Genomic DNA, 17135 nt, shown 5'->3' on the forward strand with positions numbered 1-17135 from the left:
TGTTTGTGTATTCTTTTAGTTTACACATTGTTTGGCTATATGGGTGGATTCAAAATGTGTCTGTCAGCACAGTACACACACATACACACTTTTATTCTCTAGTTTTTCAAGTGGATCTCCATTTTTTTCTGCATACATCAGGTTCCCAGTCTTGATTGTGTCGACCTAATATTCTGGTGTTTAGCTTTTTTCTAATCCAGAGAAAGAATATTTATACATTTCCCCAGAAACGGTTTTATAAAGACAAAGATTTCTAGTAAAGAAATTAAGCAAACAGCATCACATACTATTATATTTGTATTTTTTTTATTTTATCAGATGTATTCATCGTGTTATTACATCAGGTTTTACCTCATTTCTCCCTTTTGTCATAGTTAAATAAAAAAACTAACCAAACCGTTCTGCAAGGAGGTAAAAGTGACTCTCTGCATCAGTTCAGGTGACATAATTTGTTGCATAAGAAAATATAATTTCTTACTAAGCTATTTTAGTCTATATATTTCTAAACTTTAAAAATGAGAACGATGGGAGGAAGGAGCAGAGGGGAGCTGCTATTGGTTGACAAGTCGCTAAAGCGGGACCAGTCTTTAGGGTGTGATCGGTATTTGTGAAGTTGACAGAATGACAGATGGCGAAAAAGAAAAAAAAAAAAAAAGCAACGCCTGCTTTAACCAGAGATGAGAGTGAGGTAAGAGCAGAAAGAGAGAGAGGCTAAGTTCAAGTGGAGCAGAGCTGCGGGGGGTTGTGGGAATCGTTGCTACGTCACCTCGTGCACCAATATAGCTCAGATGTTGCTGACCACGATGCAGGAAGACTTCGCTTGGATGCTCTCGGTCCTGCTGACGGTCTGGAGGAAAATGGATGGCCGTGCCTTTGGAAATCTGGGCTCTAATCTCTTTGAAAATTAGCAGAGAAACTTTAAACGTGTCTCTACGCAGCAGTCGGTGGTGTTGTTAAAAAGAAAAGAGGGCGAGAGAACTTTGCTGTCTACACCCGTGCAGCAGCTATAAATAACTGTTTCGGGGCAGCAGGCAAAATGGTTGGTCAGCCTCGTCTGTCGCAGCCGAGACCAGCCAGCCCCGCTTCTCATCTTACTTCACCTCTAAGTCTTGTGACAGGTCCTGAATTCCCCACCTCACAAATATTTCTTTGATTTACCGTTTCACGTTTTTAAATGAAGCTCTGCTGAGCTCGAGCCGGAGCTTTCTTTAATTGTACTTATAATTATGAGCACCATGGTTTCAGGCCATCATCTTCCCTCTCCGGAAACTTTGATGAGTCAGACACATCTGTGATGTCACTTTGTGCCGTCGGGTGGAGTAGCTGGGGTCCCTGCTCTCAGCACCCAGTTTGACACTCGGCGTCAGCAGATCCCAGGTAGCGCGGCGGCTTTTCTTAGCTCATGTGCTTACATTAAAACCAACTGCAAAACACCTGATAGGCCGGAAAAACATGGACTAGAGCTGATAAACTGTTAAATTGTTGGTGGTGACAAAGGTTTAGCCGCTGTTGTTTATTAAATGTTTCCTTTTTACCCCCACTAAAACATCTATACCCTATAAATATCATTGTTTTCCTCAAGTTTCCCCCCAAATCCTATTTTTTGTATTTGTTTAAACTCTCACCAAGACTGAATAACATGAGACTGCAAAAACTATTTCTAACACCAGGTGGCATTTCTTCTCCGCTTGGTCAGAAACAACCAATCAGAGCCAGGAGGCGGGTCTTAGCGCTGTCAATCAGGATTGAGCCCGTGCTGCTCAATGTGCTAACGGCAGAAAAACAACTTACTGTAGCACGGCCGCTGTTATCGGTGGCTATGCTAACTAGCCTGAGCATTCACAACAGGCTTTCTTGTGGGGAACTGAAAGCCAATCAGAGCCAGGAGGTCCCTTCTCTTGGCTCTGATTGGTTGTTTCTGACAGAGTGCTGCATTTCTGTAGATGCCAGTATCACAGGCAGAAGGCACAGGAGGTTCACTGTCTCATGTTATATGGTCAACATGGTGGACATTTGAACATTCATGTAAAAAAAAAAAATAGATTTTTTTAAAATATAAAAGTTGCGTGCTGCGGCTTTAAATTTGACTCAGGAGGCCAATAGTATTTGTCCTGCTGGGTGTAATTTAACCTCAGTGCAAGTCCAGCTGTTGTGTGAAGGCCTTCGACGTTGAGCCCAGCAGAGAGGCCGGAGAGGAAAGAGAGAGTCGGGTCAAAGCTACCGAGACACGGCTGGTTGATTAAACTGATAAGACTGAGCAAGACAACCATGAATTAGAGAAGCAGCCAGGAGACTCCTGATATGTCTGGAGGAGATTTTCACCAGATGAAGCTGATGGGAGCTCATTTTAACAATGGGTTTAGCTAAATATAGAAAAATCTTCAAAAAAAGACCTTTTGAGACTCAAACTGCAAAGTGTTGAGTCAGAGGCAGCTGAATGTAAATCCACGGTTCAGTTTTATTTGAACAGAAAAAAGCAGTTATTTTACTTCCACCTCCCAGTTATATTTTATCTTATGCAGAGGTGAGTAGAAAAATTTTTCTCAACTAAGAGTACTTCGACATATTTTTCCTCAAGTAAAAAGTAGAAACGACTCAAATAAAAGTAAAAAACAGTATTTGGTAAAAAAGTAGCTCATCAATTATTTGATATTTAAAAATGACATCATCAGATGGATCAAGATTAAGTTATGTAGGAATTTTTGTATTTTAAGGAACAAAATAAAAATACTTAATATAAATAAAACATACTTACAAAATCAGACATTTTTCCAAATCAACATCTTTCAATATGAAACTTGTGGAACTTTAACAAAAATCTGGAGAAAAGCTTTGTGTTCACTGAATCCACAGCGTCCAGAACGTTTACTCAAGTAAGAGTGGCGATACTTCATGACGCAGTTATTCAAGTAGAAGTTAGAAGTACAGCTTCTAAAAGTTTTTTTTTCTAACTAAATGTACACAACTCTGATTTTATGTGTGTCATAAAATCCCCCCCATAGATTTACCTGTGAGGTTTCATGTCAATCGGTTTAAGTGGCATGTTGTAATCTGAAGCATTTCTTAATATAAAAGCTGGACTTATAGAGAAAAGAAAACATTTTTATCAAGTAAATGAAAACCGTTGTTAAATTTATTACCAACTTAATAATTCCCTGCGGTTTGTGGTGGGAAATATTTTTATTTCCCAGCTGATGTTTCAAACAGGGGTTTGATTCTGCAGTGGGCGCCATGTCAGCGGGACGTACAGGCCGTTTTCCTGCTCTGGGGTAAATCTGTTGGAATATTCCTGGTGAGGAGGAGGCAGCTGTCCAGTCTGAAGTTTCCTCCTCTGACCTAAAACTCATGGTGCACCTTCGCAAAAATAACTGGAACACGATCACATGGAGAGGAAGGATTTGCAGCTGGATTTCTGCTTTTCGTTGACGTTATTGTGAGTCGTCAGCTTTCAGCGGGCAACTGACGCTTCTTCTTTTTTTTATTATCATTTGATTTGGTTCCAGGTGAAAATCTGACAAACCTAAATTTATCCTCCGACGTTTACTCCTGATCCTCTCGGCATAAATCTGAGCGAGTCGTCGTCAGATGAAACACGGTGTGAATCAAAGTGACGGCGCTGACCCGGTGGGCATTGTGAGGGCCCAGATCCCGTGTCCCTGGGGCCCAGATGCCTCGCCCGCTGGCATGGTGCCGTAAATTAAAAGCTTTCCTCTGTGCCAAATGTGGAGAAGGGAAGCTGAGCCTGCTTCCCCGCCCACACCGACCACCCTGCTGCTGTTGGATGTGTTGACTTCGCAGCCGGTGTCTGATTTCTTAAAAAAGTGAAATCAAGATGTCAGGACCTGTTTGGACCTGGTTATGGTGTTTTCTTCCCACCCCTCCCCCCCATTTTAATGCCTTTTCTTATCCGTTTGTGTCAACATGGGCTAATTTATGTGTGAAAAATCTAAATAAGCAATCGGAGAGGATTAGTTTTAAACCACTTCTTCCTTTTAATGTGTTATCTTACATCACCAAAGCATTTTGTTTTCCTTCAACAATCACAGAAAATGTAAACACAAGTCTGAGATATTCCATGAGCGTTTCAATCTTTAAAAAAAAGGAGCATTAGCGCCCTCCTCTGGCAGACTGACGCGTCCCTGTGGATCTCTTGGGGCTTGTTATGTGGCGCCATCTGCTGGCTACCATAAAACCAGCAGGACTTGACAGATGGTTGGGTTTGAGATCGGACTTGTTTCTGTTCTCAAAGTTTTCGTGTCAAAACTGGTTTAGAGAAGCAAAATGGGTCAAATGTATCTTTATCTATTGAAAAAGTAAAGTAATAAAAATAAACTGAGAAATGTTTGATGGATTTTTTTGTGTGCATTTTCTCTGCTATTGTGTAAAGAAAAAATATTCATCTTTTTTGTTGTTTTGATTGTGTTTGTGGCTTTTAAATGAAGCAATAAAGTAGAAACTAAACTTCGGTAAAAAGAAATTGCTTCGTCATCTGAATTTTTTTAGAAATAAAACGGCAAAATTATGGTTCATTGAGCATTTGGGAGGAGCCAAATGCTCAATGAAAAGATGTGAGCGAGTGCTTCATGTCCCTTTGTTTGGAGTTATTTTCTAAAACAAAGGAACAAACTAGGAAAGGCCTGCTTCTTCCTCAAACTTTAAACATGAGGCTCAATGTACCTTCTACTTCTAATTTACTAATTTACACTCACATTTAATCAAGTTTCATTAGTGAGTTGCTGAGGTCCCTTGTCAATTCGATGGCTCTGTGCTTCGTTCTTTATTGTTTTTCTCCAGATTTCTTCTTTGTCTTCTTCACAGTGATAATAATATCACTGTGTTTATTTCTTACACTTCACTGCAGCCTTCAAACCAAGCTACTCTTCCTCATTGTCGCCATTCCTCTCTTTTTGTCCCTTCTCTCCTCGTGTCTCAGGTTCTCAACATGTTCAAGCTGTCAAACGTGTCGATTCACCGTCGTTATTGTTTAGACAGATCTCACGCCTTCCTTAGGAAACATTGTTTGGCTCCGGCATTAAGGAGGAAATGTCTCCAACACCGATGACCATCTGGCAGCAGGATTACAAAGTCTAGATGGACTCACCTTGTGAGAACGTAATGGAGGCCGGAGTGTTGCTATCTGTAGCTGGGTGCTCTTGTACCTTCTCATGTGTTGTCCTGTCATCAAGGAGGCAAAGATTTGTTGACTATGTTATGAGAACACAAGTTCAGATCGTTAGTTTGGAAGACTGGGAAGTTTTGCGGACCAGGCACACCCCACAGCTTGAGAACCACGCATTTTGCTGTTTCGAGTGGCGCATTTGTTGTTTTGGATCCGCTTATTAAGTCTTTGAGGACTGCTTTTCGGATTAGACGTTTGGTTAACGTCGTTTACCAGCGACATGAATCATAAACTCTGGCAAACTGCAGAAAGAAACAGATGCACCAGTCCAAGGAAAAAGACGTAAGACATTTATTTTATTTATTTATTTATTTATTTTTTTTTACCATATTACGAGTGGAACTATTGAGAAATTGCTGACTCTAAATAAGCTCCTATATCTTACAGAAAAGTTACTTGTAAGTTAGTTTTGCCGTATTTTAAGCGTTTGAAGATATTTGCACTAGAAACTGGACCAAAATTACTTGGTAATTTTTTTTTTTTTTAATGCATGTTCTCAGTCCAACATCCAGCTGTAGTTTTGAAACATTGACTCCTGCAACTATCCACCACCTAAAAGCTTCCACAGCTGCTCCACCAGGCCGAATGGCACCACAGTTATCGCCCAGCATCAGATGACTGGTAGATGCACATTCATGAATAGCAAATACTGGAAGCAAAATTAGTTTTCCTGCTCATCAATAGCGGATTATAGTGATTTATTTGCCAGTTAGATTGTAGGATTTCTTCAGACATGCTGGATTTTCCAGGAGATTCAGTTTGTTCATGTTTACGATTTGAAATTGTACATTAATTTTTAGGCTCTCTTTTTGCTTCCTTGCACCATGTGTGGAGAGTGCTAACCATGTAACTCGGAAAGCTGAGTTAGACTCAGTTTGTAAAGACACACAATCTAAAATTAACAGCAATAATTTAGCCTCTAAAAAGAGAGAATATGAACATGAACATTTGTAAGTGAATCAATAACGCATTTAAAATTTTACTTTATAAAACTAACCCACTTTTTTTTATTTAGTCTCTCATGACAGACTAAATAACCAAAATCATTGCTGTTCATTTTACAAACACTATTTTTTTTGTCAAATTTTCACCATGTTTCATGTTTTCACTCATGTAGAAATGTTGCAGTTTCAAACTAAATGTTTAGTTAGAATGCTAAATATTTAGCTTGCTAATGCCTGAAGGTTAATATTTAGTTTAAAATAGTTATTTATTTAGCTACAAGCTAAATATTTAGCCTCAAACAAAAGTATTTAGTTTAGTTTACAAATTAGATATTTAGGTCCAAACTAAATATTTAGCCTCAGATGTTGTCAACCTAAATGTTTAGTGCTTTATCTAATTATTTAGTTTGAAACTGACATTTGTAAGTGAATGAATGACACATTTAAAATGTTACTTTGCAAAACTAACCCACATTTTTTTTATTTACTCTCTCATACCAGACTAAATAACCGAAATTATTGCTGTTCATTTTACAGACATTATCCCATAAATAATGTCTGTTATTTATGGGATAACAGACATCATTGTTACCCCAGTTATCATCTCTTATATGTTGTGTTTCATAAACCTTAAATTATACTTAAGAGATTGTATTTATTTGTTTCACTGTTTAAAGCAGATGGTGAAACAAATAAACATTATTCTCTCAATCTGACAGGGGCAGAAAATTAAACAGCCTCCTCTTTGTGCTGATTGGGTGCAGAGATAATAATAGTTTGTTCATCTCGGTTAAGGCCAAATATAAATCCATGTCTACTAAAAGAGAAATTTTAGATTGGGAAAAAAAAAATTGCCTTCATTGAATTTCTATGTTTTAATTCATACAATCCAAAGTGAAACGTCATTAAGCTGGAAACCTTTCTTTTTGAATTTTTATTTTTATTTTTATCATGCATGAAAATTTAGAACATATTTGTAAAACTGCAAATCCTGAACAGGACCAGATATCTGCACTTTATTAAAGAATTAAGAGCAAAACAAATTTTTTTTCATACCAAAGAAGGATAAATAAAATTCAATCTGGAAATCAAGAATTAACAAACGATTAATTAGCTCGTTTAAATCAATAAGTTACAACAATGTTAATATTAGTTTTACACCTGAAATCAGATGTTGTCCGTATGTTTTATTGAGACAAATCTACATGTACTCATAGACACACTGAAGAAGTGGACACTCACTTCAGTAAAAACCATCTTCATCTCTGTAATCACGTGTGAGTGCAGCTCTGTGTCGGCGGCGCTGAGGGATTAAAGGTCAGACGGAATCCAGGGGCATTTACTGCTTTCCGTCACCTTGAACCTGAAGGGCGACTCTCCTCTGAGCTTTACTGCCTCTGTGGAAGCAGCAAAACCCAAAGGCCAAATAGTTTAGCTCCTGTATGCTAGTCTAACCCCGTCCCTACGCGCACACACACACACACACACACACACACACACACACTCTCAACACTTGTGACTTTTCATCACAAGAGCCTCTGGCTGTCCGTTTAACACAGGAAAGCTCCGTCACCCGTCTCAGGGTAAGGACCGCTGGCTGAGATGTTATTCTAGTGTACATGTGTGAGCATTAGTGGCCGTGTCAAAGGGTACGGGGCGGGGGAGAGGGGCCCATCCGTCTCAGATGCTGGGCAGATGTCAGAGCATGAAGGAGCCCTGGAGAGCGGCGGTAGTGTCAGAGGTGAGGCTCGTCCCGCGGCTCCTCCAGAGAGGTTTGTGTTTGTCGTCTGCGGCGGCGTGTCGGAGATTTAGGCAGATCTGCTCGCTGTTCCGCTGGATGTTTCAGCGAAATTCGATGCTTCGGCCTGAACTGCACCAAATCCGGCCTCTAATTTGTTACTTCCTGCCTGCGAGGCTCCGCTGAGCGATGGGGTCGGTGCGTCGTTGGGTTGATCTGCCGGCGGAGCTCTGATTGATCGTTTCAGCAGAACGGCATGTCCTCAATGAGTTACAATGAGTTTTCTGTTTTAATTGTTTTGTTGTTCTTTCATAATTTCTGAATATTTCTGTATGACATAGGAAGCTGTTATAGATGAATGTTTCTCCTTTTTTTTTATTTGTACCTTCTCCACTCTGCTGTAATGCGCTACATCTGTGGCAGCTGCTGCCTGGAGCTGGACTTAAACACTGAGACGCTGTCCTTTATAATACGGCGTATTGTAAAGAAACCATTCTTTAAGCCATAATTAATACATAAAATCATCAAGCAGCATGTTTTTTTTTCTATTCTATTTTCGTTTTTCTAAATTTCTGTGTGGGGGTATTTTTTTCTGTTTATTAGGAAAAGCATTTTATGTGACACACACTTAACTCTTTAGGTAGAGCTTTTCTCAAACTGGGTTTGTGTGCCGAAGGTTTAAATGGACACATTTAGTAGCAATTGTCTGTGGCCAGACTTGAGAAAAGAAAAATTATGAAATTTACCGAAATTTTCAAGTCCAGTCCTTTGGATCGAAGTCAGAATATATTAAAAAAAAAAACAACAACATCGTTCTCATTCTGACACATTGAGCGTGACTCTGCGTTTTAATTTTCTTTTATTTTGAGCCAACATACAGAGAGGAAGCTCTCCACGTTTGTTAAATGTGTTTTTAGATAACTGCAGTGAGGTTTTCTGACAACTCATGTTCTCTAGATTTAGCTTTCTGGCTTTGCGAAAGCTTTGTTTGTATTAAACAAAAAAAAATGAAACAAAACTCACAAGAGAAAAAAACTCACAAGGTTGTAAAGGAGCCCAGCTGAAGCGTGATTTCTGGTGGGGCGCATTGCTAATAATTTTATGCCAACTGGGTGATAAAGTTTGGATTTCTTTACGATGAGGTTTTTTTATATTTATATATAGAGAAGTGTTATTCCTGCTTTGTGTTCATTCGGGTCAGTGATCAGCAGCTGATCAGTAAACACTGAGGTGAACAAATGACTTCGACAGACTACAGGTTGCAGTTATGTTGCAGATCAGTCAGATGGACCGTTCTCCATCTGATTGGCTTCTCGGCATATTCACCGCTTGCAAGACGAGTAGATTTCTGACTGAAGCATTATGGGATTTTTTTTTCTTGCCCTTTCTGTTGACTGATGATTGAATAGGCCAGGCATCTGCAACCTTTGACCACCTGCAGCCTTCATAGAAAACTTCAGGGCCCCAAATTTTACACGAGCTTTGGAAAATAGCCAACTTTTTTTTTCTTTTATCTACTACATGAGATTTGTTGTCTTTCTTAAAGAAAACATTGAGTTTCTGTTTTTTTAGGATTTAAAACAAAGAAAAGTGTAAAAAAAAAAAATAGCAAAATAGAGAATAGATACATTTTCTGATTATATTTTCTGATTCTGGCTGCAGATCTGATGTTTAGGCTGCTGTTAAAGCTAACGTGTGGCAGTTATACACAATTCATTTCTAGGTGAGATTTGAACATCTCTGTCATCATGCATCTCTTTGATGGAACAAAAATACTTGGCTTTGAAAGGGAAACAAATAACAGAAAGCTGATTCCAGACCAGAGTGAGGGAATCTGATCTTTCTTTAGCGACTTTTAGCTGGCCGTTCAAAGGAAGATGTGAAATCTTGATTTTGTTTCTCTCTCGTTTTCTTTTCTCTCCAAAGCTTTCCCTTCAAGTTACTATTAGATACTAGAACGTAGGAATTAGGCTGCAAACTTCTTTATTTACAACCCGTAAAGGTGGTATAAGATGCTTGATTAAAAATGACATTTGTAATCATCTCAGCTGATATTCTGAACGACTAATTTCTCATACATAAAGGTTTCCTTTAACAGTGCAGTAGTTGGCTTATTATCTTTGATTTAACCAACTTAATTTAGTCTATTTTTCATTGATTAAACAGTTAGGAGCAGGCTGCTTAATTAGTAACAAATATCACCCTTAAATACATTTATTACCAGTTTGTTGCTTCATTTATTTTTGTTGCTTTTTGCTGTCAATTCTACTTATTTCTGGGTAAAATATGCTCCTGCTGCAGTTTACTTCAATTTCCTAATTATCTGGCTAATCTGGGAGACGGAGTAAACGTGTCAAAGTAATAAAATATACTTTTCAGTCGAGGTAAACATGTTTAAAACGCGTGTCGCCTCAGCATGTTCTTCCCGGAGCAGAAACTGAATCGTGCGGTGAGATAAAATGTTCCCTCCCTGCTCCTCATCCACCGGACCGCCCGTGTTTCTGGTTTTTAAACTCTTCCCTTCCACACCTGGTGGTTGTGTATTTGACACCTATATTCCCCGATCGTCATTGCAAGATTAGCCTGAAGTGTCTCGCGCGCCGTGCCAGCTGCTCAGGAGGCCATATTAGTCTTTTAAGGACACGGTGCGTCGGGGCGGCTGTGCGGGCGACTCCTTTATTTATAGCTTTGAGTCACTGGATGGAATGGTGTAAGCGTATCTCTCTCCATCAGCATGCTTGTTCACTTAAGAGGCCCAACCATTAGAAAAACTTCTCACACCTAATAAGTACAATAAACACACAATTAAGTTAATTACATTTTTATTTTATTAATTTTATTTTTTTTATTCTTAGAATTTTTGCTTTCAAGATTTACACAATTTCTTTGATGTTTGGAACAAAGAAAACAAAAAGCTTTTTAAGCTGCGTAACTTTGGTCAAATAATTTTAGTATTCTTAATATCAGAGCTTTGCAACCACTAAAACATTTTTTTTTTTGCCTTTACGTCACTTTGTAACTAATTTAATAGCATAACTAAGGTCTCTATTGATTTCAAAGACCCATCTGTGCTCAACATTGAGATTCTGAGTGTTTTAGATTGAAGGAGCCATAAATTATAACTACATTTTGAGACGTCTTCAATATTAATTTATTCAGACCACCACCATGTCAAAATTCACGTTCAGAAGCGCCGTCTATGGCTCAAATTTAAAAGGCTTTAGCTTGTCGTAACAGTGGAGATCGGACATTAATTTGGGGGGAGTTTTGTCTTTATTCAACCTTGCATGATGGGTCCAGATAAATGTGTAAATGCCTGACTTTACTCCAGTCTGTCGGCAGCTCAGAGAGTGTAGTGTGTGTCCATGGAGCTTCTCTTCCTGTTGATTTAATGAGAAACGAGATCAGGCTCGTTCTTCCTCCTCGGCTCCTCCTCAGTGTGTGCATGATTATCATAATACCGTCCAAAGTGCTGATATATTTAAACATCACTCTAGTTCTTACAAAAGACAAATCGTCTTCTGATGGCAGCCGCTCCGACTGCCCTGTAAAGTTCATGGCTCAGACGAAAACACAAATGTTTGCGTTCAGTTCAGCGCAGGTGTTAAGGATTCTGTAATCTGAAATGCAAAACAAGCTTACAAGGTTTCACTGAGTGTCGGTTTTCCTCCTCGGAGGTGTGATTTTTAAGGCCCGGGCCCGGTTTATGTTTCAGTGCGAGGAGAAGTGATAGTCACAATACGATGAGTTTATGAAGTGGCAAAGTATTCGCAAGAGCAAATCATAACCAGAGAAGGCGGCCCGGACACATGTAGGGGCTAATAGTCCTCTGCCAGTCTCAGAGGTGTGAATTAATATTTGGAAAAAAAAAAAAATCTCTGCAAAAATCTTCGCTGTTTGGCAACCTATAAATCCACTTCATCTGTTGCATCTTTTCGTTCACTTTCAGAAGATTTTGTCCCACCACATTGGTTTAAATTTAGTTTGTCAGCATCTGCATGTGCTACAATTTTAATGCTTTGTCTCAAACCAAGAGACGGGTGTTTGGGCCAGACGGGGCAGTGTCAGGTGCTTCACATTTCTGACGTGACGTGTGGCTGAGGAGACTAAGTTTAGACAGTGAGTGCATTCACTCCACCTCTTCAGAAACTGAAGAGGTGGAGCAGCTACGCAGGGTCAGAGCAACCAGTAACAGATGTGTAAAAAAAAAAAAAAAAAAAAATTAAAATTTTTAAGCCCTAAAATAAATGCATGTTTAATTGTAGCTGCACACTGAGAAGTTTATAAAGATCCAACCAGGTTAAGAAATTATTTTAACAAAATCCCTCGTGGCACAACTAGTCGCCCTCGGTAATAAAATGCTAACTGTATTTTACTGACAGCGTCGGTAAAATAAATAAATTGATACTTCGGCTAACCACGTGTGCTATGGTCTTAGTTGCAACTAAAAATGCAGCTGCAGCTTCTTAGGTTGTCGTTTTATTTATGTAGCACATTTTCAGTAACAAGGCAATTCTTAGCTCATCTTTGCGCCGTCTCCCTTCCATAAATAATAAAACTGAGTGCAAAAAGAACTTGGTTTAATCTGTTAGCTTTTATACTCTAAGATCAAATTTTCATGTATAACTCAAAGCCGCAGGCAACAAATTTAAAACTAGTGGAGACACTAAGACTAAAAAAGCAATTTTCTAAAGCAAAAGTAAACCATTTTTGACCGCGCAAATGTTAAACTCATACAGAATAGAAATTTATACAGTCCAATGGTCGCATTGATTTTTCTCTTATCATTGTTAGTACCTACTTACACCCAGCCACAGCAGTCACTTATGACCCACCTTGAGGGAAAATGTTCTGTCACTTTCTGCAAGAAATATTCAAAGTTTGCCCCGGAGAAATCCAGCGTAAATCTTTCGTTCTCTCTCAAGTGGTGCTCTGTAATTGACGTCAGGCTGAGCTGAGTTTCATCCCTCAAGTAAACAAAGTTTTGTTTAATTCACAGTTCTTAAAAATCTAAGATGAACCTACAAACACCAGCAGCTGCTACTTGTCTTTCTCTTGTGATCTTTTCCTGCTCTTATATTTGCATTAAAAGTTATACTTTTTTATATATGCACATACAATTTTGGGACATTTTATGCATTTTCAAGATTGCGGAGAAGGAACATTTTGCACTTAGAATGTACACTGCTCAAAAAAATAAAGGGAACACTCAAATAACACATCCTAGATCTGAATGAATGAAATATTCTCATTGAATACTTTGTTCTGTACAAAGTTGAATGTGCTGACAACAAAATCACACAAAAATCATCAATGGAAATCAAATTTATTAACCAATGGAGGCCTGGATTTGGAGCCACACACAAAATTAAAGTGAAATGTTCCCTTTATTTTTTGAGCAGTATATTTTATGAAGTTTTTAAATAATGTAATTTATGGAAGTCAGATGAAGACGTATGCAAATTTGTTTTTGACTATTTCCTAAGTTTTATTTGTTTCCCTACTTTAAAACTTTTCAAACTTTTCATTGAAAATAATCACCAAGCATCTTTTACAATACTTGTAAGCAAAAAGTTACAGTAGATTTAATTTCTCAGGCAAGTCCCATCATGGCACAAACAGAAAACATACCTGTCAAGCCTCCCGTTTTGTCCGGGAAGCTCTTACCATTCTTTCCTTCGTGCTCCTAAATTAGTATTTTCCCATAAATTTCCCCTATTATAACATAGCGTATCATAACATACTACACGTAATTTCAAATCCAAAACTTGACAGGAAGTGCATTTGTCCTGTGCAATCCATAACATCTGTGTTGTTTTCCCCCACCCTGTAGCATTATATCACCGCCGTTGGACAGCACAGAGAAGAAGGGCCTTCCGGTGGCTGCCCAGCTGCCAGGCAATGTGCAAGCTGGACCTCAGCTGCCGAACCAGCTCCTCCTGACCCCAGCAAGCCTTCAGCTCGCTCAGCTCCAGGCCCAGCTCACCCTCCATCGCCTCAAACTGGCTCAGGGAGGAAACGCGGCCAACGCCGCCAGCGTTCTCAACCAGTTGATTTCCAATGTCAACATGTCCCAGCCCCTGTTGAATCAATTAAGGAGTTCGTCTTTGGTCAAGAATCCACCGGGGGCCTTTCCCACTGGGGTGATTGGGTTCCCCTCCTCAAATTCAGCCGTTGGGTCGTTGGTGGGTGGGGCATTCAACCAAAACTCAGGGAATGTACAACTGGATCATGCTTGTGGAGGGGCTGGGAAGGGGCAACAAGGTGGGGAGTACGGAAAAAATCCTGGATCGACTTACTCTTCTGACACCGACAGACGTCTTCAGTACAGCTTATCTGGAGGAACATCTGCTGACGGACAGTACGCGGGGATTAAATCTCAGGCCAAGAACATGACCAATGTTGGCTTTCACAGAGATTTCTACGGGCATGAATTGCAGGGACAACCAGTTGGGTTTAGTTCCAATGAGCCAATGAACTCCACCGCACATAAGGAGCAATGGAAAAGCCATAACAACTTAAACCAAACTGGAAAGGTAAACTTGGGTTCAAACCCTCCCACAGCATGGCCTTCAGCTGGGCAGCCCATTTGGTCCAGAACAGAACTGTACAACCCAGAAGAGCCGACCCCCGAGCCCAAGCTGAACTGTAGCGGGGTTTCCTCTTTCGGATCCAGCGGCACGCAGGGCTTCGGAAGCTACCAGAACCTGCATGGGGGCGAGGAAACCCTGTCGTCAGGTACCAGGACACTCCAGGCCCATCAAGTCAGTGACTTTTATGGCATCACGCCTTCCCAGCTGCCACATCAGTGCAGCATCTGTGAAAAAAAGGTCTACAACCTCAAGGTGAGCATCTCCGTGAAAACGAGTGTGAAGTCATTTGTATGTAGGGCCACTAGATGGCACTGTGATCGAACGCACCGCACTTTTGACCTTTCGCTTCCACTTCACTGTAAACAGTAACCCGTCTCCATCTCTCATGAACAAACACATGAATTCCTCGTCAGAAATGGTGTTGAACTGAACGGGTTCATTACGTTTTGCGTCCAGGCGTTTTGGAGACTAACAGAAATCCAGTTTTTCCACAGACTACACCGCGTTAGACTTTGCATTGAATCTACGTTTCTTAGAAAACCGGTTAAATAAAAAGGAAACAAATGCTGTCATTGTTGCTTTACGTTTTCAACCAGATAATTTGTCTGTTTACGTTTTGTTAGAATGTGTCATGTCAAAAATTATTTACACCCCATTCAACAACCATTGCCATGACAACCATCAAACCTCCATGCAGCCATTTTGTTTTTGCTTGTTTCCACTGGTATCTTGATGATTTATGTTTGACGATGAGCTCCAGGTGGGAAGGCCTCCTCACCATACTCTAATCTTTAGCTTCCCCTACAGATTCAAGTCAGGGTTTTGACTAGGCCACTCTAAGATGTCAATGAAATACGTTTGTAAATTAAACTAATGTGAGTGAACTTGATGCAGGTTGTTAACCAGAATCAACTGAAGTGTATGTATCACTGGATTGAAATAGCTTTTTTTGTAATAGCATGTGTTGTAAATAAACTAAATTGAATTGAATTGAAGACAAATAATTGTGGGCTTATCTGTAAACAACTCAGGGATAAAAATAATAATAATAAAAAAATTCCTGAGATATTTGCAGTTATAATTTAGAGCTTTAAGGAGCTTTCCCCCCAGCCACCGAGGACAAGAAGTGCCCGTCCAGTGAGACATAGCTGTTAAAGACTATGTTTGGACACGGCATGACGTTTATGTGTTTTCAGGACTGGGACCAGCATGTGAAGGGGAAACTACATCTGCAGAATCAAACTTTGTACGCCACCGACAGGTGAGTTTTTAGCTACTTTGAAGTTCTTGTGCTTCTTCCTCAAGCTGAAACTCGTATTTTCTTGCCTTTCGTTCTTTTTTTGTGTGTGTAAAATCAAAAACTACAAGCGTAAACATAATTTTTGTCATAGACTTCCTCTTAGCCTCTTGGACACAGTCGACACAACGGCATTCTGACTGTTTGGGGCATTTTTTCTTCCTCGTCCTCGCTCCGTAAACAGCTGTCTTAATCTTTCCAGGGTTATGATCTCTGTCACAAGATATGAGTGAGCAAGGCAGGGGAGAGGCAGCTAAAATCAGCCTTCTGTGATTGTTGCAGCTCAGCGGTGGCGGCGGCTGGAGCCCCTCAGTACGCCGTCGGCAGGCTGTGTGATGGAGGTCTGAACCCAGGAGGGACGAACCCCACGGTCGGCTCCGCCGCAAGTCAAGGTAGGCTACAGATGTAATGTAGTAATGTTTTTTTTCTGTCTGCTAAAGAATGTGAAGGAGACTATTTCAAGAGTCATGCAACAGTGTGTGATAGTTTATTGCTTGTCATGATGCAACTCGAACTGTTCACGTCTGCTGTTTGCAAAACATCGTTTTCAAATCTATGAACGCTTTAGGTATCTGAGAAATGCTCCTGTGAGAGCAGAGAGCTAACAAAATGGCCGCTTTTTTTTCTGTGCAGGAAAAACAAAATCTCCTGTTAGCTTTTAACAGCATTGCAGAGAAGGACCACGGATCTCCACACTCTATTACGTCCTTTTTGCCACGTTGAGTACCAGCGCGTGGTCCAGACAGCATGAAAGACAACTTGTGCCAAACTATTACTGTTGACAATATCCAAGGGACATGACTTTGAGTCGTCTCCAGTCTCAGTTTCACTCAGACAGCACATGATACCCGAGCCTGGTTTACGTCCAGGCCGCAAATCAGAAACTAAAGTGTATTGTGAACAACTTTTACTTGTAATTTGGACATGTAGTACCTAGCAAAAATATTCCCTTTCCTTTAAATCCTTTTTTTTTTTTTTTTTTTTTTTACATCTTATCAGGTTACTAAAGAAAAAATTTTATGTGTGGTATTGGAACTGTATGTGCTACACAAAGTAGTGTATATACATGAGGGTAAAATGAAGCATTGTTTTGAAAAATCTGCTACAGTAAAGTCTAAACAGGAGTCATACATTTATCCTGATATTCATAATTAAAAGGCAATCGAACAAATTCCCTTGATAACTCACTGAATCAGTAAACTTACTAAAGTAATCCAAGGTTAAATCTCGCCGTACTGTTAAGACCTCAGAGGTAACGTGCAAAACCATATATTTCAGTTTGGTATTGATCCGATATCAACTATATACAGTGCCAGTATCACCAGTACCAATACTTTTTATTTAAGTTTGACATGTCATTAAACTTCTGAGCTCTGTGTGCTTT

General features: G+C 39.8%; 1 protein-coding gene across 2 annotated transcripts in view; it reads left to right on the forward strand.

The window, feature by feature from the left end:
• rbm20 (RNA binding motif protein 20) overlaps positions 1 to 17135 on the forward strand; it is a 60431-nt gene that overhangs the window by 29030 nt on the left and 14266 nt on the right. The window contains exons 1-4 of one of the 2 annotated variants that reach the window (XM_015051365.1): positions 7734 to 7895; positions 13695 to 14706; positions 15651 to 15715; positions 16034 to 16143. In XM_015051365.1, coding sequence (XP_014906851.1) covers positions 7819 to 7895; positions 13695 to 14706; positions 15651 to 15715; positions 16034 to 16143 — 1264 coding nt within the window. In that variant the 5' untranslated portion in view covers positions 7734 to 7818. Of the gene's footprint in view, positions 1 to 7733; positions 7896 to 13694; positions 14707 to 15650; positions 15716 to 16033; positions 16144 to 17135 lie in introns of those variants that run through there. The other variant, XM_015051373.1, reaches the window with a different exon arrangement.

The sequence above is a fragment of the Poecilia latipinna genome, unplaced genomic scaffold (genome assembly GCF_001443285.1).
Source record: "Poecilia latipinna isolate Pla-1442-1.1 unplaced genomic scaffold, P_latipinna-1.0 Scaffold51, whole genome shotgun sequence".
Classification (NCBI taxonomy): domain Eukaryota; kingdom Metazoa; phylum Chordata; class Actinopteri; order Cyprinodontiformes; family Poeciliidae; genus Poecilia; species Poecilia latipinna.